Here is a 23,629-nt window from a genome sequence, read left to right on the forward strand (position 1 = left end):
GATGAAGAGGGTAAAGAAATTGATAGCCTATTATGAACATGGAGATTTCGCTTTGAAGCGTGTCTCATATGGAAGCTGTAAGCAATAAGACATGACAGTCATTGCATTCCTGGGCCATTATTGCACGCCTCAGGTGGCATTACAGGGCTCGAGGAGCGATAACTCCTCAAAACACGCAGCCTGGAGTCCCCTACCGCTCCCGTGAAGTGGCATTTACAATAAAGCACCAAGAAAACAGCTGATGCACGTGCTGGGAAGCCGCTGGCCTGGATGCAGTTCCGCTCATGGGAAGCCACGAGGCCCCCTGCATGAGCCACGTGCTCCACCTCCCCTTTAAACTGACCGGTCTTCCAGGGCCTCAGTACTGAGGAGAAGGTCTCTGAGCTGGAGTCCGTGGCAGGAATGGCAGGCAAGGTGGCCGGGCAGCCCCCCCAACCCATCCCCTCTGCAGCAGGGACCCACACAGCTGATCCATGACCCCATCACATTGTCTGGCTCTGCCTTCGACCAGGCTCTCCAGAGGTCTCCTTCAACCTAGTGCCTCTCCATATGGATAAGCGTGACCGCGCATATTCAGGACATACGCTATTATCTCTTGCATTAAAAAAACTAATAATTGTTTCCTTCCCCTGTATATTTTACAACCTCTTCTGCAACATGTAACAAGGGACAGAAATGATTTCTGGAAACACTACACCATTTATCTCTGTCTCTCCAAAGAAAACTACAAAAATGCTAATTGATTTCATAATTTGCATATTTGATTTTTCCTAAAGATGAGATAAAATGGGCTTAAAAAAAAGGCAGCAGAGCTTCAAAAATACTTACTGCGACAAGCATCGCACAGGAGACACGTCCAGCAGGCAGGAAGCAGTGCATCGCACCCACAGCGCCCACACCTCGCCGTCCCTCACAGAGCCCCTTACTTGTGCTGGGGGTGCCCTGGGTGAGACAAGCGGCTGCGGGGACCCCTGCACAAGGCTCCGCGATCCCCCCCATCATCCCGCTGCCGCTGGGGCAGCGCGCGTGGCAGGCCCACAGGTAGGGCCCCTGGAGCAGCTCCTGGCCCCTCACAGGTGCCTCTGGCAGAGGCGCAGGGAAAGGGGAATGGGAGGAAAGAAAACAAGGTATGGGCTTGAAGATTTTTTTTTTTTGTATTTTTTTGGAGCAGCCTAAGGAGAGCACTTGCTTGGCTGTGGGCAAGAGAGAATGTTAAAAAAAAAAAAGTCAAATAATAGGAGACACCATCCTTTTCTCTTGCTGCCTTCCTGGCCCAAAGAAGAGAAAGATTCATACAAACATGAAAGGACCAGAGGAAAAAACTACCTGCTCAGTAGACATACTGCCCCAAAGCTTCTCCAGTTATACTCAGAGGGTGTTCTGTGCAAGTGTCTACACTTCACGTAGCGTGTTCAGCCAAGAATGTTTCACTCTGATTCATACATACACTTTGGTTCAGTGCCCAAATATTGCTATCTAATAGTTATTAATTACTGTGTTGTCTAATTTTTGCTGTGCAGGAACTTCTTATAATGGGCTTAGCCCTTCAAGATGCTTAATCCTTACCTGTAACAGCACACGTGTCAGCGCACACAGGTGCATGCGTGTATGTGCACACTTCCTGCCCCGAGTTTCCTTCATTACTTACATACCTAGGCTGTAAAGCCCCCCCCAGCAGCTAATATTTACGTGATGAGCAAAAACAAGCTTTATTTGTATTTTTTTATTTTAAGATACAACTTCCAGAGACTACCCACTGCCTACAAAACAACCAAATAAATTACTGACCATGCTTCCAGACATTATCAAGCCATGTACACTTATTTTATGACTCCTTTTTTATTTAAAGTACGTGCACAGGTGTTTCTATAAAGGAGAGGTTGGAAAGACAAGTCCAGCAGGCAAATTTTCTTAAAATTTGTCAAGATGTTATTCACCCTCTGCCATCTGGCCTACCCTGTAATAAGAAAAGATCTTTGATATTATTATAGGAGGGAAGGAAAGGACAAATTAATATCAAAACTATATCCAAAGGCAGATCTTTAAGAAACACGAAGGGAAAAGACAATAAGAATGTTTTCCACATTCAGCTCTATCACCAAATTACTTTGTTTTCCTCAACTCTAACACGAACCTCTGTGCCTGCTTCTTTACCCTGTCTGTTGTCTTTCCAATTCTTACAGCAAGGTATGTTTCTAAAACAGTGGCAAACCTCCTACCAGATCCTTCCTGATCCCAGTTTGATGCCCCCTAAAGTACTCCAATATAATAAGAAGGGTAGCTGGGGAGTTTTCTCAGCCTGAAGGATAGACAGAACTGGGCAAAAAGGGAAGGGAAAGCTTCTGTACAGTTGTCGGACTGATTTTTCATCAACAATCTTCGAACACAAATATTCACGCAGGTACCTGTGACAAAAACAACAGCAACCACCAGCTTGCCACCTATGAGACTTCAGGCAACAGGAAAACCGTTCCTTAAACGGAATTTCTATATTGGGAAGCGGAAGTATTAAACATCTAAGGCCAAACTCCCTCTGGAAACAGAACACATGGTCAGTGTTCAGTCAGACACACATGGGATGGCAGGGCCCTTGGGAATTCTTCTTCCACAGTTAGCTGCACTGGGACACGAAGCACTGTCTAGCCTGTTCTTTAAATCCTCCACTGAAGGTGAGCCCTGGATTCCCAGGGTATCTTATTCCAGTTCCATTCTTCACTTTTTCCATCCTAAATCTCAATTCCCTCTTCCACTTACCCCACCTACAGCAGACAGAAAACAATTTTCTTCTGACAAGCTCCTAAGAACTGCAAAGTCATTGTTCTGTTGCATCCTTTGCCCTTTAATTCTCTCCTCCTCCAAACTCAGTTTTCTTTTTTCCCCCCCAACTTTCCCTCCTTTGCACTGCTTTATAGACCTCATCCTTTTTGTTGCCCAGCTCTGGATTCCCTATGGCTTGTGCCTATCTCCAAAAGCTCAGGCCAAAAACTGAGATCAGGCGCTCCGAGAGAAGTCCAGCATGGTGCCGCACGGGGAGTCACCCATCGCCTCCCCGGTCCTGTTCTGGAAAGTGCTTTACGCTGCAGAATAAACGTGCCCTTCTGCTGCAGCAGCGTTTTGTCGACTCAGTTTGTGATCCGCTATAACTCTCCAGATCTTTTCTGCCACACTGCTACCCAGACAGATATTTTTTAGTCTGTATTTGTACATTGGATTTCTCCTTAAGTGCAGCACTTTGCATTTGTTTTCACTGAATTTCATTTTTGCTGATATCAGGCTCTCCGTTCAATTTTTCTAAATCATTCTGAATTCTGATAATGCCTTCCGAAGTAGATCCAAACCCTCCCAGCTCAGTGTCGCCTGCAAATTTTATAAGCATATCGCCCATTCCATTGCCTAAGTTATTAGGGAAAATATTGACTAAAACTAGGTCCAAGGCAGATCCCTGCAGGAGCCCACTTGAAATGTCCTCCCAGCAGGAGAGAGAATCACAGCAATCATACTTCGCGAGCTACGTGTCCAATCAAAGTATCTTGAATTTTAAACTTTACAAAAAGCTGGTTTTGAGTACTTGATATGCAAAGAAGCTGTAGGCCAAAGGATAATTTGGTGAATAATCTAAAGCGTAAGAGCAGGATTGAGGAAAATCACAATCTGTTTGTAGATGATTTGCCAAGAGAAAGAGGAAGAAGTCGCTGGATGCGTCAGCTGGCACATGTGCCCTGCAGTGCTGCGTAGGGCCACCACGCAGCCACTGGATCCTTTTGATCCAACACTTGTGCACGTGCCTCCCATCGACACTGCAATAAAAAGAACAAACAGCAACGCAGTGACAGCAAACACCTCCTGCAGCCAGCGAGGCAGACTGCTTTCCCAAGAAGCTCTTTCAGCCACGGACCACCCAGTTCCTCCCACCCGCTCCACGACACAGCCACCCCGTGACGGGCACTCGGGAGGTCAGAGCATCGCACGGCAGCACCTCCGTATCAGGGTCCCCGAGTACGGGAGGTTGTGCACGAATCAGTCTTCACAGTCTCAGGGGATGAATCTGGTCTCAGCACTTTGCCACCGAGTCCTCCTTCTCTAGGAGGAGGCAGAACCGAGCACCCTGACACAGCTGACTGGTTTGCTGTTTTCATTCACGGCAGAGAACAGCCTCAGCAAGAAGTCCTCTGCCGTGCCCGGAGGATACTGCAGCTGCTTCCCAGCAGCATAAGAAATACTCAATTTGGTGGCCTTACAGCAGGAGTAAACTAGCTATTTATGGCTGGAGGTCCAGACCAGCTGCTCTTGCTGCTGTGAGGATAGTCCTGCGAACAGACGCTCCACCGGGTAGTCCAGGTGCTTTGACATTCAGTATGATGGTGGCAGAAGCAGCACCGCCAAGCTCCGGGGCCGTGCCATGAGCAAAGTAAGCCAGAGGCCGTGCCTGCCATTGCTGGAGTTGAACTGCTGATACCACCAACGTGCCACCCCACCCAACGGGCAGGTTTCTTTGGAGCCAAAGCAAACCTAAAGTCTTAGTGTCCCCGCTTTTTTGAAAGCTATGTTTTCTTGCTCCTATTTTACATCTGAAACCAGATTTCTATCACTTGCTGATGCACATCAGGAGCACCAGAAGCCCATGGGTTCCACCACAGCTGCACTCTCACCGCACAGGATTAGGACTGGGCTCCTGATCTCAAAGCCTGTCACAAATCTGGACTTGAAACACAATGAATTAATAAAGAAGTGAATAGGTGTCAGTTTTATTAAGCATGCTATCTGCATAAATTTCACCCAGTGCAGCCACTTGTCATTTTCAGAACCCCTTGAGACGCCCCCATGGCTGATAACTCTTGCACATTTCTTTGCAACCCATTACACAGATGAAGTTTTATCATTAAAACTTTCTCCTCACCGACTCCCTCCCTGTTTTACAGATGCAATCTGAGTAGAGGCTGAAGAGATCCCAACCCCCACTGCAAAGATAAGGTTACAGAGGGTAGGTCTTAGTAAGGATTTTGCAAGCTGCATGAATTATTAAAGTCCTTTATGATATAATGACAGACATATCAGGTTATTTGTTTATTCTGTGTATAATTCATGACTCTCTTGGGAGCTAGACAGAAGTAGGATAGATCGTTGCATCTTCTTGCTCATTCCAGTAAATCCTCATCACCAGATGGGAGGCTGAACCACCCCACAAGACAAAACAGCCGCACCTAGCAGGATTAGCACTTTCAGCTGGGGATAGTAGAGCTCTTTGCACAGCCTGGAGATATAGCACAGCTGTCAGCTGAGCACATCAGGGATGGCTGGAACAAAGAAGTCCAGGCGATGTTTCTGTACCGTGCCACCAAAGCACTGTCACCTAAGGCACACGCACACACCTTTGTGAGGAGATGCTACGAGTCATCCCGTGCTCCTCTATCATTGCTCAGCCACAGGACGACTATCTGAGCTGACCCAGGCCCCTCAGGACTTGAGGATACTTTACAACCACCACCTCCTGGCAACGCAGATAAGAAAAGAGTGGAAAAAGCAAAATGGTTGTCCTCGCTTAGGCCATTTGTTTAAAAGAGTCTGGTCAAGCTCCGAAGCTAAGCATGATACAGAAGTGCCATGCCCTGATTGCTGGAAAGGAGCTGTGAGCACACACATTGTAGTCATCCCATTCTCTAGTGTGCTGCTTAAAGGGTGAGGGAGAGACTGTATGCCACAGCGACAATCAGGGAATAAAGGACTGACCACAGCCGCTGCCAAGAGCTTCCCAGAGAGCTTTTACTCACTCGAGGTGCTCCACCCAAAGATGCTGCCAGCAAGAGTCACACTTCTAGGAAGAGCTGCAGCAGAATATAAGTAGGCTGAAAACAGCAAGCTGGGTAACTCTCACTAGCCGCAGGACACTGGAGGACTGCTTTCAGCATCCACCCTTCCCATCAGATTGCAGCTGCTCAGAAGCAGACTAAGCAGGCGATGATTAATCAGATCACTAAAACACAAGCCACATTAGGGAGTCTGAACTACTACTGACTTGCCAGACCTATGCCAAATTTGTCTACAACCTCTCTTTATCAAGCAAAGATACTGTTAGCCTCTGCCCCAAGAACCTCTACTACAAGACAAAAGAAACTTCCTCTGGGTCTGCCTGGGTGTCACCGTCACTAGATGACTAGCTAGTTAAATCCCCCACCTTAAACAACCCTCTCCCCACCATTCCCCTACCTGAGAGATTCCTGGCTCCTAAGAGAGCGCTGTAATCATTGTTATTATAAAGCACTTAGCGATGCTCACTCATTGCATCCCTCACCAGCCAAACACCCAGAACCCTGTTATTTCACATGCAGTCGCCTTCACTTCTAGAAGCCGTTCATTGTACTGCTTCCTTTCAGCGGTGAAAGGAAAAAAGGGGTGGGGGTGGAAAGCATTTAAAAAAAATAATAATTTACTGCATTTTATGCCATTACCTCACTACTTTGTGATACACATCTAAAAGCTGTCTGCAGGACCTCCCCGCTTGTAAGGCAGCGCCCAGACGTGCTGCGCAGTGGGGATGCTGGAAGCACGAAGCCCAGTTTTGTCCCAGTGCTGCTGCGTCCTTCCAAGCACTACAGCAGCAGGGGGGAACCTGGCAGCTTTCACAGGTCACCTCCTAGCTGGGACAAACGCTCCTCCCTCCATGGGGAAAAGCAAATACAACCTCTCCTTTGTAAAGGCCACAAGTCTATTGAAATCGCAGTTGTGGAAGCACACTGGAATACTCAGAAAGTACTCCCAGGCCTTGCTGTACACGCTTAGGACATTGGTCCACCAGGACCATTTTCCCCATCGCTAGCAGCAGCTAGCTTCTTGTGCCAAAAGGGATGCATCCCCTGTCCTGGAGAGCTCTGTGGATGAGGGGTGCAGCGCTGGAGCACTTTTGGGCACAAGGATGCTGTGCCAAGCACCTTAGGGGTTCCCACCCCAGCAAGAAAACTCTAATCTGCGACAAGCTGTCTTCCCTTTCAAAAGGAAAGGGTATCCAGGAAATTCTGCTGGAGCCTAGGCACTGCTGTGTCCCTTTCCTCACCAGATGCCTCAAGCTAATGAACAAGCAGTGCACCCACGACCGAGCTCCAGTGATCATGGTTACTGCCCACGTGCCCTCCCCTCATCACCGCGGTATCACGCTTACAGCATGGATGGTGCAAGAGCCCAAACGTCACTGTGAGGGGACTGACCAACATCAAACTGTCTAATCCTCCCAATGTATCTTCCTTTTTTTTTGGAAGGGGAGAACTGAGCTACAGGGTGAAGCAGTAGTCCCAAAGCCAGACGCTTTCAGCAGCAGAGCCAGAAGTGAAACTCAACCTCCTGACGCTAAGTGTGATGTTTGTGCTTTGACGATGGCCCTCGAGCACCAGAGCTGGCAGCTCATCTGCCCATCAGCATTCCAGAGCCTCTCCTCCTGGCCCACATAAACACCAAAACCTAAGACTATGAGATTATTCTCTCTCCTGCTTTATAAGTGAGTATTGACATTAAAACCCAAACCACCTGACATCCCACCACCCTACTGCCATGGACTCTTTTCTGTAAGAGACAAAGCCCAGTTGTTACTGCGGTCCTCTCGATGGGGCTTACGACATCACCAACCCCTTTCTATTTAGAATAATGACTTCTGCCACACGCCAAGAGATTTGAAATTACCTGTGAAATATATTTCCCTAGGCACAGGCTCAAGAAGCATGTAAATTACCCAGCTTAATGGCCTCGAGAATTTCTGAGACACACACACGGAGCAGGAAACGTTCAGATGGTCTCTCAGGTACCAAGCAAGGGGATGAATGTCCGAGGGGTGGTCAGGAGCCACTGCCCTACAGTTCCTCCAATACCCAGTTCCACCAGTGAGCATTTGCCTCAAGGAGGCAACAAGCACAAGAGATCCAACCTTAAATGAGTGCATCATCAGCACAAAAATGCAATTTTAAGGAGAGCATTTCTTGGGAAAAGTGCCTGACCACAACTCAGATGGGACGGGCAGCCAACACAGGGCTTACGCAGCAGAGGGCACCCATTTAATTCGCAGAAGCCCAGCGCTGCGGCACAAGGAGCACTCTGCAGCAGGCCCTCTCACCCTCCAACTAACTACGGAGAACAGCACCATCCAAGCTTCGATTCCCAGGCATCTGCCAGAGAATACTGTCCTTCAGAAGGAAGCCCTTCTCATCCCCAGGGACAGCTCCCACTACCCCAACACCAAAGAAACAGACAGATGCTCGCTCCCTGGAGTGCAAATCCCCGTGGCCATGTTTCTGTTCTTGTACTTGAACTTGATGTCTTGTTAGTACATTACAGAAGAAACATTTATCCAAAAAAAAAAAAGGGCATGGATTCATTCGGAGGAGCAGAAGAGAAGGAATTACGTGATCTGGGTTCCATTTACTGCTCCACTGCTGACATATTTGAGCCTCCGAAGCCTTAGTTTCATCAGCAAGATGAGCAATAGGGAAATGGAAGTGCTATTGCAAAGTGCACGTAAAGACTATTATCAGGAGTGGAAGACAGACAGGACAAGATGCTCATGCTGTGGTGGGGAGTGGATGGGGGACAACCCCAAGGGCATCAAGACAGAGTTATTGGTCTCCCCAGGGAACAAGCCTAAGGCACACAGGCTTTGCTCCTGATGCTAGCCAAGACTGACGGCTGGTCACCTTTTAATGTGTCATGGATGGAAAGTAGGCCAGAAGAGCAACTGGGGATAAGAGAACACCTGGAAGATAGGCCTGGCAATGGAAAAAAATGGGACAAATTTGTCTGGTGTAAATCCTCAAAGCAAAGGTGTAAGAGAAGGTCTTTGTTGAGACTCCTCCAAAGGCAGAACCTGCCCTCATTCTCAGCCGAAGCATCTTGCTAACCCACATGCCAGCAGAAGCCATGGTATCACTAAGATTAACACAGCAACAGTTTTAACAAATACCAGTTTCCGAGATAATTTTGTCACTCACAAGCACTGCACCAAAGGCTGAAGCCTGTCTGGACTCCCCGAAGCGACCCATGCTGCAGGTTACTGACAGCACGGCCCGCTGGGGCTCCACCTGGCAGGCAGCTCGGCTCCGGCCAGCCGCTCGCTCCACGTCCTGCTGCAGGCTCGGGGGAGAAGCACACAGGTAGAAGTGTGAGAGCCTGGGGCCTGAGGTAAGGACGGCCTAATAGGTAGAGCAAGAGCTGTGCACAAGCAGAGCAAAACAAGCTTCCCATCAGCAGTTCAGCCCCTTCCAGGACAGCATGGCTCATCACACAACAGCTCCTTGGGAAGACAAACGCCAGCACTCTGAGTGCCCTCCCTCCTCCTTTCCCCAGCTTTTCTCGCCGAGCCTGACATTGTACGGTACGGAATAGCTCCTTGGTCAGCCTGGGCCAGCTGTCCTGGCTGCGCCCCCTCCGAACTCCTGGAGCCTCCTCGCTGGCAGGGGGGTGTGAGAAGCAGAAATGTCCTTGGCTGTGCCCGTACTGTTCTGCAACAGCTAAACCCCTGGTGTTAGTACCACCAATGTTCATCGAAAACCCCAAACATTGCACCGTACCAGCCTCTATGAAGAAAACCTCCATTCCAGCCAAAACCAGGACAATGTCATTGTCAGTAATGTAAGTACTCAGCTATTCAGAAACTATAAGATCAGTATTAAGCTAATACTAAAATTTCCCCATCTCTGGAAGTGTTTAAGGCCAGGCTGGATGGGGCTTTGAGCAACCTGTCAGGTGGGAGGTGTCCCTGCACATAGCAACCAGGTGGAATTTAATGGGCTTTTAGGTCCCTCACAACCCAAACCATTCAGCGATTCTATGAAACCTGAATACCATAGCAGAAAAAAAAGTGAGGAAGGAATGACATTGTAATGAATAGAGTCAAGCCAAATGAGGAAGCAAGATTAGCTTCATGTGGAAAATTAGACAAAAACATATTATACACTTGGAACGTTGGTTGCTTTGATCATGGGATCTGGAGTTCAGCGCAATGCACCTTGCAAACTTCAGAACGTTTCAACAAATTGCGGTTCACCCAGCATGGCAAATTGGCTGCTCTGGTGCAGGACGAAACTGCTCTTTCACCACCTTTCCCAGCCAGCCCCTAGAGCAGTGGGCTGTGAACAGGAGCCTTCCACCCGCCACGGAGCGCATTAGGCAGAGGGACAGCAGTTATGCCACGCTGCCCCAGCAAAGCACGGCCTCAGGTAACGCCTCAGCTGGAGAATCTCACCTGCAGCTTGTTCAGCTCCCCACCGCCATGCAGGAACACACAGCACGCCTCTGCAAAGGGACAGATACCATCTGCTAAACCTCCCCCTTCTGCAGCTGCCTGGTTTTCTCCAGAAGAAACTTCTCTCACAAGAACCCTCGTCCTATGTTGTGGGATCCAATAATAACTTCAAAATGGTACAAACACAGCAATAAGTAGATGTAACTAAGAATGAAAGTCAAGTATTACACTAGCTACCACTAAAACACTGCAGCATCTTGTTTTGGCAAGTGGCAAACCTGCTCTTCCATCACACAGCTGTGACTCCAGAACACGACGGGGGCTGGCAGCCACTTCCTAACAAGGAGAAGGCCACACACTCAATAGTCACCAAATAAGTGACATTTATTAAGTGGCTCTTATAGAATAAAAAGGGCCACTTTCAGTACACATAATCACATCCACGAACCAGCACTGCTTTCAGTGCAAGGCTCCACTTGGAGCGTCGCAAAGAGACAAAAGGCAGGAGAAGCAGCTCCCACACGCAGAGCGCCGGCCTCGGGGCGCAGCCTCGCCTGTGTCTCAGTACCTCCCGGGAAGCGAGGCACAAGCACGGCTGTCAAAGAGGCCCCGTGCGAGAGGGCGCGGGGCTCACAGGGAAGAGGGCATAAGCTGGCTCAGCAGCCACAGGGGCAGAACAGGGCCCTGCAGCAAGATGCGCCTTCCAGCCCCAGCCACACCACCCACCTCATCCTCTCCGTGCCTGGGCACGGGGAAGCGGCGGGACACAGAGGGTGCAGGGCTCAGCTGCAGCACCTCAGGATGTGAAAGGAGCCACATCTCACGCAGAGGGCCCCAGCCCACGCAGGCGGTAATAAGAGAGACAGAGACATGTCTGGGTCGATTTTTCTCTGTATACCAAAACCAATAAACATACCAAGGAACAAGTGACACAGAAGGCTTCAATTTAGCCTGAAGATGACGGGTAAAAAGGCAGTATTGGTGTCAGAAATGCCAACACATCATTTTTGTTGCCAGGTCAAGCAGGCGGGCATGTGCTAAACGGGGTTATTTAGGAACTGGGACCAAAGCACGAGCAGATAGTAGATGTTAGATAAATTTGTTTTCTCCACCTCGCAATAACAATCAAGTCAGAAGCAACCACTACCACCACCATACGTACAAACTAAGAGACAAAGACCTGAAAGCTATCCCCAGCATAATCCCACAGCACTTGGCACGGTTACATCAGGGGATGAGTCTGTCCTGGTACCTCAGAAATGAATGTGATGTTTCTCAGCTTTTAAGCCTACCATAGCTGTAACAGGGTGCAGCATGCAAGACTGACAATGGCAAATTCTTCAGCACTGTAATAAATCCTGCGTCAGGAAGAATGGCTCAATCATGAGCAGTCCCACAGCACACAGGCAAGGAGGTGCAGGAAAACATTCATGGCTGTGCAGAGAGCACATTTGGGGCTGATGCTCTTTTGGTCTGTGCTCCTGAAAGTGCCATCATTCTGTAGGAGGCAAAATAATGTCATCAGTTTGGTCACTGATCAACACTTAAGATCTCCCAGCAAACAAAAACAGAATAAATAATAATCAAGAACTGCATGAAGAGAAAATATTGATTTTTGTTTTCCCCCCATACTTATGTAATCTACCCTTCTCCCCAGAGCAGGCAGTAGGGGAAAGCAGAGTGCCCACAAAGCGGTGACACACGCCTGGCTGGCAGCTCACCATCCTGAAACTCTTTTCAGCTTGCAGGTCTTGAATAATTAAATACTGTTTCTTCCACCCTTTTTCCCCTGCTATATGTGACACAGCGTTGCAGGTTTACTTTCACATGGGCAGCAGGTTTCCCCTGGCCCCTCCAATGGTCCTAGAAGCACATGAGCCCACACATTGCATTTTTTTTTTTTTTTTTTACCCTGCCAATCCCAAGAATGAGACATTGCAGTGAATGCTCAGAACAGACCTCTAATTTATAAGACTACCTCAGACATGACCAAATGGTACTTCGGCTTCTCCTGGGTCTACTGAGTTTGTTATGGAGCAATAAAAAGATGTTCAACCACTCACAGCCCAGAATCTGACTCAATGTTCAACACTGATAAAGTTGAATATTAGGTGCTTCGCTTGGCTTAAGTCCGTCTCTTTTAGTGTCCGTGTTACAGCTGCCAAAAATTTGACTGAAACCCACTATGTGCTAGCAATGCAAACAGGGCTCTGCATTCATGACCCTCACTGTATCATACTGTTGACAAGTGGCAATACTTGTCCCAATGAAGATACTATTACATAAAATTTAATAGATATGAGAATTCAAATACAAGAATACTTGTACAAGAAAAAATCAGTGAGAGATTTACACATTTTAGGCTGTAAATGGCATATAAAAGGTAGGCTCTGAAAAAATATTTACAAATATGCACCTTGTTTTTGTTTCTTATTTGGAAGATGTACAAAGAAGGCTGGCCTGGCTGACCAGGTATCTTCTACTGGAGCTTAAGTGCAAAAAGAAAAAGTACGGCTGCTGGAAGCAGGGTCAGGCAACGTGGAAGGAATACAGGAACACTGTTCGTGTTTGTAGGGAGAAAATCTGTGTGGCCAAAGCCCAATTAGAGTTGAAACTGGCCAGGTCTGTGGAAGAAAAAAAAAACTTTTTAAAGATATGTGAACAGAAAAAGGAGGACCAAAGAAAACATAGGTCCGCTACTTGATGGGGAAGGTCACCTCACAGACAAGGACACAGGCAAAGCAGAGACATTTCATGCTTTCTTTGCCTCCGTCTTCAACGCTGATGATGGACTTCAGGACCCAGGGTGCCCTGAGCTGGAGGACCATGACAGTGGGAATAATAAACTCCCAACCGACCCTGAACATGTGCGGGATTTGCTGCTCCACCTGGATCCATACAAGTCCATGGGTCCAAATGGGATTCATCCCAGGGTGCTTAGAGAGCTGGCTCACGTCATCGCGGGACCTCTCTCAATTATTTTTCAATGGTCTTGGGAATCTGGAGAGGTCCCAGTAGATTGCAAGCCGGCAAACGTTGTACCAATTTTCAAGAAGGGCAAGAAAGAAGACCCTGGCAATTACAGGCCTGTCAGTCTCACGTCAGTGCCTGATAAAATTATGGAGAAGATTATCCTTGAAGTTATTGAAGCACACCTGGGGGACAATGCAGTCATTGGTCCCAGCCAACATGGGTTCACGAGGGGTAGGTCCTGTTTAACAAATTTGATTTCCTTTTATAATAAGATCACCCATCTAGTCAATCAAGGAAAACCAGCTGATGTGATCTTTTGGGATTTCAGTAAAGCTTTTGACACAGTTTCCCATAGGATCCTACTGGACAAAATGTCCAGCATACAGCTAAACAAAAACATCACACGATGGGTGAGCAATTGGCTGACGGGCAGGGCTCAAAGGTTGTGGTAAATGGGGCCACATCTGGCTGGCGGATGGTCACTAGTGGGGTCCCTCAAGGCTCCATTTTAGGGCCAGTCCTCTTCAATGTTTTTATAAATGATTTGGATGTAGGACTAGAAGGTGTTCTGAGCAAATTTGCTGAGGAAACCAAACTTGGAGTTGTGGACTCTGTTGAGGGTGGAAAGGCCTTGCAGAGAGATCTGGGCGATCACCAACCGCATGAAGTTTAACAAGAGCAAGTGCCGGGTCCTGCACCTGGGACGGGGCAACCCTGGCTATACGTACAGACTGGGCGACGAGACGCTGGGGAGCAGCCCCGCAGAGAGGGATCTGGGGGTTGTGGTTGACAGCAAGCTGAATATGAGCCAGCAGTGTGCCCTGGCAGCCAGGAGGGCCAACCGCATCCTGGGGCGCACCAAGCACGGCACCGCCAGTCGGTCGAGGGAAGTGATTGTCCCGCTCTGCTCTGCGCTGTGCGGCCTCACCTCGAGCACTGTGTGCAGTTCTGGGCACCACAGTACGAAAAGGACGTGAAACTGTTGGAGAGTGTCCAGAGGAGGGCTACGAAGATGGTGAAGGGCCTAGAGGGGAAGACGTATGAGGAGAGGCTGAGGTCACTTGGCCTGTTCAGCCTGGAGAAGAGGGGGCTGAGGGGAGACCTCATCGTGGTCTACAGCTTTCTCACGAGGGGAAGAGGAGGGGCAGGTGCCAATCTATTCTCTTTAGTCACCAGTGATAGGACCCGAGGGAATGGTGTCAAGCTGAGGCAGGGGAGGTTCAGGCTAGACATCAGGAAGAGGTTCTTCACTGAGAGGGTGGTCGCACACTGGAACAGGCTCCCCAGGGACGTAGTCACTGTACCAAGCCTGTCAGAGTTTAAGAAGCGTTTGGACTGTGCACTTAGTCACATGGTCTAAAATTTTGGGTAGACCTGTGTGGTGCTAGAAGATGGACTCAATGACACTTATGGGTCCCTTCCAACTTGGGATATTCTATGATTCAAACTTGACTCTAGATGATGGATTCTTCTGGACTGCAGAGTACTAAGCACCCACGGCAGAAGAAACAAGAGTCTGGCAGCTTGCTTCAAGAGGAAAGTAGCAGGACCCAGTCCTGTTACAAGCTGAAAGAGGCTAGTATTTAGAAGGAAAATCATGGTCCTCATTTGTCCATTCAATGGAGATTCAATACTTTCCCAATTCTTTCCACCAATTGAACAGTTTAAGGGTAACTTTGTGCTTGGAAGGCCAAGAACTGACTGTTACAGCAGGACCGAGGCCAGCCAGCACCCAGACCCTTACTGCCCTCACTTTCCCTGCTTGGAGAACACAGCCTTCATGTTCCTGGGGCCACAGGTCTTCCCAGTCATCCTCTGGTCCACAGCCTCTGCTTGCAGACGGCCAGCAAACATGGGATCTCAAGAAGCAACCCATCATGCTAGCATCCCAGACTGAGTTTGGGTCACAGAAGCAGCAACTTTCGTCAGGGCAGCTTGAGCAGCAGATGTGGCTGCAACAGCCCCCAGCTCTCGCCTTGCAGGGGCGGCATGCTTGCAAGCCTTTCAGCCACACAGAAAAACTAGGAAATTCTGGTTTGGTCCTTCATTTGGAAGGATTCAGATAAGAAAACCTCACAGAAATGAGCATGTGCTTAAAGTAAGCCACCCCTGTGACTAACATTCCCACGGATGGGAAGCTGACTACTTTGCTTGTGAGATTTCCACCTTCTCTGCCCTTGTGCCTGTACTCCCCGCATCCTCCCCCCAACCCTTCCCTAAAGCACTGACACTGCATCAAAGCAAAAACCTGTGTAAAGTATGACCAATTAATTGGCATTTCATTGCTCTGCACACCCCAACGTGAAAACAGCAGCCTCGCTCCATCCCTCCACCCGTTTCCTATCCCTTTCTCCACCCCCCACCTCCTGCACCTTCTCAGCAAAGCTCAGGAAGCTGCGGCGAAGAGGCTCATATTACAGGGACTTCATCGCTTTTACAAAATTTACTAGCATGCTGTGAAGCCTCGTAAATAATTCAAGATAGACAATCTTCGTCAGGTAAATGAATGTGCCTTTTGTAATCCATCCCTCAGTCTCTCAGTGATACGCATACCGACTGTAGGGACAGTTGATGACGCCTCGGGAATTCCCAAAATATCAGTGCAGGACAGGGCAGCAGACCAGCTTCTGGCACCAGCAGTACCCAAGAAAATCCGAAGTCTGCCCAGTGGCTTCAGCAGATTCGTAACAGACACCCCCACCACAAGAGCAGCTCCAGCCTAGTGCATGGAAAGCAGCTCCACTCCCACCCCCAATGAGCAGAGATAGACCATGGCAGGGGGCAGGAGGCTCCTCCATTGTAAAGATCTCCTCTTCTCTGCAAGAAGTTCAGGAACTTCGACACAAATCAGAGCCAAAAGTGCATTGCATCCCATCCTTCTTGGGTTTAGCTCCACGTGTGCCGTTGGTGTTACTGCACAAAAGCACTTGACTCATTAGAGATACGCAAACTCAACTTCTGCTTTGGCAACTGTGCCCAAGGCTTTATCATCAGAGCTATTGCTCTAAATGGCTTATATCCCTGCTCATCCCAATCTGATCGCTAGCTGTGCTTACTTCCTCTGGCGCTCTCAGCCTCACCTGGAAGCGCAGGGACGAGGCGTGCTGCTTTTGCCTCCGCACCTGGCTGGCACGTGGCTCCTGAGCAGGCTGTGTGCTTGCCTCACGGCAGGCAAGAATAATGGCTTTGCACAGAGTTAAAGAATAGATACGGAAGCCACAGCCCGTGGAATCTTTGTCTGGCCTGACTTCCATACAGATCCTCATGTTTCCTGCCCTGCGGCCCTTTCACCCACCACAAGCTGATCTGGCTGAACAGACCAACCGCTCACACATCGGCCAATGTGAGAAACTCTTTGCTTTACAGCTGAAGAACTAATCCCTCGCTCTGGGTAAACACCTTTTATTCTTTATGATATTTATGACCAAAAGATAACAGACTGAATTTAGATTTGCGGGACTACTGCATGCGGATTCTCATAACTTTCATTCTCCGAAACATCAAGTGATTCAGCCTAAAGAAAACCATGCCAATAGCTCGTTGATACAAAGCAACTCTCCAGTAACAACAGTTTGTACAACCCCACTCCTAATGCAATGCAGCAATAACAAACTTGAGGATGAAGGCTAGATTACAGGGACAGTTCTGAAACAAAGTACTACCAGCACCCCAGACAGGAAAAAATAATTCTGCTAACAAAACACATTTTGCTTTCGAGAGGCTCCTGGAAAAGTAAATATCGAAACGTTCAGATACTGTTCTTTCTTGCTGAATATTTCACTCAAGTATTTCACTTGGTAATGACTTTTATTTCATCCACTTGAATATTTCATCGGTGGAAAAAAAAGGTCTAAATTCTACGGTTTGTGCACACAGACAATGTTACAGCGTGCAGATGCCCCAGCACTTAAGCCCTCAAGAGCCTTTCTGATGGCTTCTGAAGCAAAACACCAGGGGGGTTGTTCAAGGATAAACTCAGGTTTCCATTTAGCCTCTACATAACCACCTTCAGCTTTCAAGGGGCTGTTGCACACACACACCACAGGCACAGCTTCTTTACAACGAAGCTTCTGAACTATGCCTGCCAAGCACTATGCATCAGCCCATTTCTACCCTCAGGTCTACATGCAGGAGCCTTATTGATTTCAGTAGGAACCCACATGCTCTCCTAAGAATTTATATCAACAATTTTTCAATGTGTACACTGGGTTGAAAAAGTCAAATTCCTGAGGCCACAATCTCGAAGGGGATTCCTGCAGGCAGGGTGCAGGGCTGAGGTGTCACAAGGCCAGGAAGAGCGTTGTTGTGCCCAGCTCTGTGCGATGCTCACCTGTGCTGATGGAGCAGGCTTCCTGCCATGCTGCCCCGGAGAAGTTATTGTGCTGAGGAAAGGACAGGAAGGAAGAAAGCATGGGACAACCTTGAGAATGTCTGAAGTAAGTTGTTAGGCCTTGTTAGCCAGTTATCTCAAGGAATAAGCTTAATAACTGAGCCAGGCTGGTGACAGTGTGCACATTGTTATGTTGTGCCATAGCTGCCCACTTCTCCTCAAGGAAGCTGTCCCTATTTCCTTCCTTACGCCCAAAAGGGAATTCATATACAGCTGTTCCCAATATGAGCCCTGAGTAGGAAGCATTCAGAATTGGTAACAGGAGGGGAGAGAAAATGTTTATAATGCCAAAAAAAATTGCAAATTACTTCAAAAGCAGCACACGGCCCACTCCCAGCTGCCGCCCAGTTCTCTCTGGGCAGCTCTTGGTGCCTCCGAGCACCCCAAAGCAGCCTCCACCACCGAGGCACAGCCTGCAGCGGCTGGCTGCACCCCCACGGAGGCCGCCCGGCCCTCAGAGAAGGAGCGAGGCTGTCTGTCTGTCAGTCAGTCCCGCGGGCAGGCCGCCCTCCCTGGGAGCTGTCTCTCTGCTCAGCCAAGTGGAGCTGAAGACAAGCAGGGCCATCTCCCCACTTCCTCTCCGCTCCTTTCCAGACAAGTTCCCTTCCCAAGCATCAAAACCATAATTGGAAGAGATTTTCTGGCTGCACAGCAGGCGGGCAGCAGAACAAGAGACGGGGCTCCCCCTACACAGCATCCTGCAAACCCTGAAACATCCAGTCCTAATAGAGTTATTTATTTCAAGCCCTGCTAGCCCAGATGTGCCATCACTACCAGCATCATTAACCTCATTTGGGGTGAAGTGGCGAGCACAAATCAAAGCCTGCTGAAAGGAAGTGATTAATTTGGTAGAGGCAACCTCAAGCTCACCCTCCAGTGGTGACGGGCGCCCATCAGGCCTTACAGATCTCAGCAGCAGCCTCTGTGGCTCCGCATCTGGCAAGAGCACTGGTACCACTTCGAGCTCGCTGCCCAGAACTACTGTCCGCATCTGACAAGCCCTAACCTCACGCTGGAGGGGCAGGACTGGATACTAGTCCCCAGGGCAAGGCTTCGCCCCGCAGACACCCCATTCTCCTCGTGCCGAGCAGCCAGAGATGTGGCACCAAAGCCAGGCCTCGCCAGGGAGCACGCAGCAATTCTGCGCACACCTGCTTCCTCAGGAGAGGCAAATGGCTCACCACCCTATAGCAGACGGTGATTTTCTTTCAAGTCTGAGTGACAAAAAGCCTTTCTGCAAAGTGACGAGTGGGTCATTCCCTCCCCAGGCAGCAACTGCATTCTCTGCCACTTGCTAATATGAGGAGACGGCAATACAGGCGTATGACTCCCCCAGTTGACCAGGCTTTCGGTCTCCTAACACCAAACCTCTCAAATTCGAGCAGAGGTTGTCACTGTGCTGCCACGAGAATCCCTTCGTGTAGTATTTACAAGAAAAATTAACAGCAACCAACAGCTTTTCTTTCCACAGCCACTAATCCCATTGACCACACAAATGTGTATTCTCCTACGTGACCATTCCTAAAAAGAGCCTCGTCAGTCACTGGACATCACCTAACATGCCCGCCCAAGTGGTTTTGTTCCAATCTGGGATTTTGCTTTTTAAATCTCAATGAGAAATTCCCCTTCAGACAACTGGCTGAGCCGAGCCTTCCTTAGCTCGGCATAAGATGATTAAAACCATTCTACCCAGGAGGAGATAATGTGGAACACCAGCGATTTATCGAGGACAAAACCAAGAATCAACACACAGAAATCACTGACAACAATTAATACAAATGTGGCAAAGCAAAAAAAAAAAAAAAAAAGTCCGTTAACCCCCCAGCTCCCCCCCTAGCAAGGTACCCTAATCATTCATTCAGTCTGATGCAGGTCAGAGCAAACTGGCTCAGGCGCTGCTTAAAAAAACAGCCTCATTTTTGAGAGCCCTACAGTAAAACATGACTGAAGTGATTCACATAGAAAAACTCCAAAGACAAACAAGGTTTCTAATCAACGCTCTGTCATTTGCTGTTGTTGCAAGGGTGCATTGTCTAAAGAAGAAGAAAATGGGCTTGTAACTGGAAGATTTTAGCAGCCTATTTCATCAGCACAACTCGGCTTCTGACCGAAAAACCTTTCAAAAATGACTTAAGCTGTATCCAACACTTTTAAAAATAAGTGCACAGAAAGGGAACTACTCAGAGGGGAACAGTCTATTAAAGAGTGTTATCTGAGCGCTGGTGCCAGCTACCATTGCACTTCTTTCTCCCATTAAATATTTCTTTCGTTGAGAAACAATCACTGAAGCCCTAGGGCACAGCGTGCAAGGCATTTCAGCCCACATGTTACAGGCATTAACCTACTGCCCAGCAATTGTGCATCATCATCAAATATCCATTCGTGACTCTTCTTTTTTCTGGGTTCACAAAGCAGGTCACAAGGAGAATAAAGCAAGCAAGCAGATACCAGGTCAAGCTGAGGTCTCATGCCCCTTCTGTGCCTCTTCTCCGCACGCAGTCCGTCAGCATCGCTTCCCACCAAAGGTGCGCGCAAAATTCGTGGCCTTTTTAGGACCATTCCTTCCTGTTTGCAAGAAGCTACCAACAGTACATCTTCACTTGGTGAAGATGTTTGGTTTTGACGCATCTTGCCTCTCTTAGTACAGGACCAGGACTGTTTGGACAGCACCACTGATACCAGAGAGCACAACATCTTTTCCTAGTAAGCCCCACCAAATTATCTGAAATAAAACTGCTTTGGCTAAAAAGCCGGCACAGTTTATTAGAACAATACAGATGATAATCAGTCTGGGTGAGGGGAAGGCCAATGCATTATTTACAAATTACATGTCTCCTAAGGACGTCTCTCCTGGCACATGAACCTTCTTTAAAAAACTTTCTGCAGTTAGAAAAAAAACACGTTTCCGCTTTGTAAACTGGTACCCAGAAGAGATTTATTCCGCAATATGATTCTGCGCTCAGAATTCAAGAGGAAAAAGCAACAGCTTACAACCCCTGAGAAAGCTGCTGAAATATTAAAAGCATCCCACCAACTTCATCTGTGTTTCATCACACACATAATCCCTTCTACTTCTATTGGAATTCTCTTAGAAGTAAGGATTATTCGTATGAGAGACACTGGATCAGGCGGTAAGGCTGTGGTACTTGGCAGAGCACTGGCACGTCCCCTTCCCTTCTCTCCCCCTGTAGGTAGACATTTCTCAGGGTCTTATTCTGAAGAATTTCTGTATTTACCTGACAACAAGAAAAGGGACCCCATCAGCTCTCAAAGGTCAAAGATATTTAGAAATATGGATATGAGACCCAAAAGAATTCAGAAAGAATCCGATCGAAGGGGAGCTATTTCTGAAGAAAGGAGCGCCAACAACCATGCCTTCCGTGAAGACAGATACTAACACGGTAAGCTACAGCCCTCCCAAATAAACCACGCTGTTTCTTCTACTGATAAGCCTTCTTTTCAGAAGGCCTCAATACATGCCTGTAGAAACGTACTTTGCGACGAAAGACGTTCATCTAAAAGGCTCTGGAAAATACTTTTTATGACATACGCACATATAACATTTCTATTCTCAAGCAAATCAAAACTGACGAGAAAATTGTGACAAAAAGCAGCGACTATCCACCGGGTATTCGTATTCCAGCACAAAGTTAAGGGCGACACCGCTATTATTAACTCCGTGTCATTGAAATCTTTCTCCACCTTCAGAAACGCAGCCTGTAAGGACACAGTGTCAGCCTTCACTCGGAATCGGCTGCGTGGTTTGTCTACCCCCCCCCCCCCCCCAGTTTTGGGTCAACAAACAGCATTTCGTAACGGGGCTGACAGCCCCTCGAAACACACCTCGGCGAGATCCCGCCCGGACGCGCGGATGGGGCACAGGGCTCCGGGCTTAGCGCCGGGTGCGAGACGGCCGAGCGCGGCGGCGAACGCTCCCAGGCGCCGACTTCCAAAAGGCTCCTTTTCTCCCCAAAGCTATTTATAGCCTTCCCGCAGCGGCTCCCAGCCCGCCGCCCCTCGCCCCGGCGGCCGCCTCCCCGCCGGCCGATCCCCGCGGCGGCGAGGGGCAGGGGCAGGGGCTGCGGCTCCGGCCGGGGCACCGCGCGGCCGCTCCCCGGCTCTCCCGGCCGGGACTCCGCCGGACTGCCAACGGCCTGAGGCCGGCGGCCGGCGGCCGGCGGCCGGCTCCCCCCCCCCCCCACACACACACGCCCCGCGCCGCAACAGCGGCCCGGCGGGGAAGTTTGCGCTCCCCGGCAACTTTGGGAGCCCGGGGCCGAGCCGAGCCGGGCAGCGCCGAGCCGGTCCCGCAGCGGGGCGGCCCCGCTCCCCGGCGACAGGGCCCCGGGGCGGCCCCCGCGCGGCTCCGGGCCGGGGGTCCCGGGGGCGGCACTTACGTGTGCTGCTGCGGGAAGCTGTAGCCGTGCGCGGCGGGGGCGGCGAGGAGCAGCAGCAGGGCCAGGTGGCCGCAGAGCGCCGGGGCGCCGGGCGCCGCGCTGCCGGTCGGAGCCGCCATCGCCATGTTGCCATGAAAAGCGCGGCGGGGAAGGGGAAGGGGCAGAGGCGGCCCCGCGGGGCGGCTCCCCCCGCCGCCGCCACCACCCGTGCGGCGAGCGCGGCGGTGCTCGGGGGGGGGGGGGGGGGGGGCGGGGGGGGGGGGGGAAGGAGGAGGAGGAGGAAAGAGGAGGAGGAGGGACGGGGGGAGGAGGAGGAGGAGGGGAGGGAGGGACGGAGGCGGGCACCGACCGGCGGCCGCTCGCCCGCTGCCTCTCGGCGGCGGCCGGCACTGAGCGCCCGCGCCCCGCTACTTTCCCTCAAATAGGCGGGCGGCCCGGCTCGGCACGGCACTGCCCCGCCGCCGCCCCGCCCCGCTCCGGCCCCGCCGCCAGAGCGCCTGCGCCGCGTCCTCCCCCAACCCCCCCCCCCCGGGCCCTCCCTCAAGCCCCGGGCCCGATCCCGCAGTCCCCGGGCCGCCGCCGGTAGCGGGAGCACCGGCCGGGCCCGTGTGGGAGGGAGCCCCGCTCCGCCGGGGGCAGCCCCCGGGGGCCGGGAGGCCGGAGCCCGGGTTCTGCTGGCGGCGGGCGGCGGGCTGCCTCCAGGTCGGCGAAGCCCGAGGCTGCTCGGCCTCGCCGGGGCTGGGTGGTGCCCCGAAGGCTGCCGCCCCGAAGGCCGCTCGGTCCTGCGTGGCAGCGGGACCCCCAGCCCAGCAGATTGTGTCCCGGCAGGCGTTCAGAAGCCTTCGGGTTTGGGAAGGGGGCAGCATCCTGTTGGGGAGAAGTTGCCTCTCTGAAGGGCTCCGTGCCCTGGTTTAATTTCTGCTGGTGGATGGGATTGCCTCCATCCCTTCTCTCAGAGGGGCAAAAGAAACGTTTTGCAGTGATAGACACAGGCTCGGCTTCCCGGTATCCAGGGAGCACCAGGAGTGCTGCCGAAACACATGTGGCCACATCCAGACATGCTATAAATGCCATGCAGCGAGCAGCGCCAGTACAAAAATGGAAACGGGGAGGACCTGATGCAATGACTCCAGCTCGAGCTGGTTCACAGAGCCAATTCTTTTTTAATAAGGTAGAGAAACACTATCGTTTTCCCAAGTTGTGTTGGAAGCCGACAGTAAAACCCACGCTTGAATCCAGAAAATTGAACTTCCAAAAAAGTCAGATGCTGACCTGACGTGTTCAACACAGAGATGGATGCGCACAGTAACTTAATGCTTCAATAAAATATTAGCAAATGCTTTGGTATTCCCTCTCCAGCTCCTGCACCGTGTGCAGGCTATGGCTATTTTTTGCACGCCCTTCAGGACATGGCATGTTTTTGCATCCTATATTTCTACTGCAACAGCCACATGTAGCTGAAACATGGTTTGTATGCGTCATTACAGTTGAAATCACAGTTACCAAAATGTCCAATATACAACCTCCGAGTATGTTTCAGCAGTGGTAAGTAGGTGATCTCTAGTGTATACATGGGAAACAGAGCAACAATATGGTAAACAGTTTGTCCGTTGCTGACAGAGTTAGCAGCAGTGAGTAAATGCTCTTCAT

General features: G+C 50.1%; 1 protein-coding gene across 4 annotated transcripts in view; it reads right to left on the bottom strand.

Annotated features, from left to right (window-relative positions):
- Positions 1-22,208, bottom strand: part of CACNA2D2 (calcium voltage-gated channel auxiliary subunit alpha2delta 2) — a 194,932-nt gene extending 172,724 nt beyond the window's left edge. For all 4 annotated transcript variants that reach the window (XM_040568597.1, XM_040568595.1, XM_040568596.1 and 1 more), the window contains exon 1: positions 21,980-22,208. In XM_040568597.1, coding sequence (XP_040424531.1) covers positions 21,980-22,104 — 125 coding nt within the window. In that variant the 5' untranslated portion in view covers positions 22,105-22,208. The remainder of the gene's footprint in view (positions 1-21,979) is intronic.
- Positions 22,209-23,629: the final 1,421 nt, after the last annotated feature.

The sequence above is a fragment of the Cygnus olor genome, chromosome 10 (genome assembly GCF_009769625.2).
Source record: "Cygnus olor isolate bCygOlo1 chromosome 10, bCygOlo1.pri.v2, whole genome shotgun sequence".
Lineage (NCBI taxonomy): Eukaryota > Metazoa > Chordata > Aves > Anseriformes > Anatidae > Cygnus > Cygnus olor.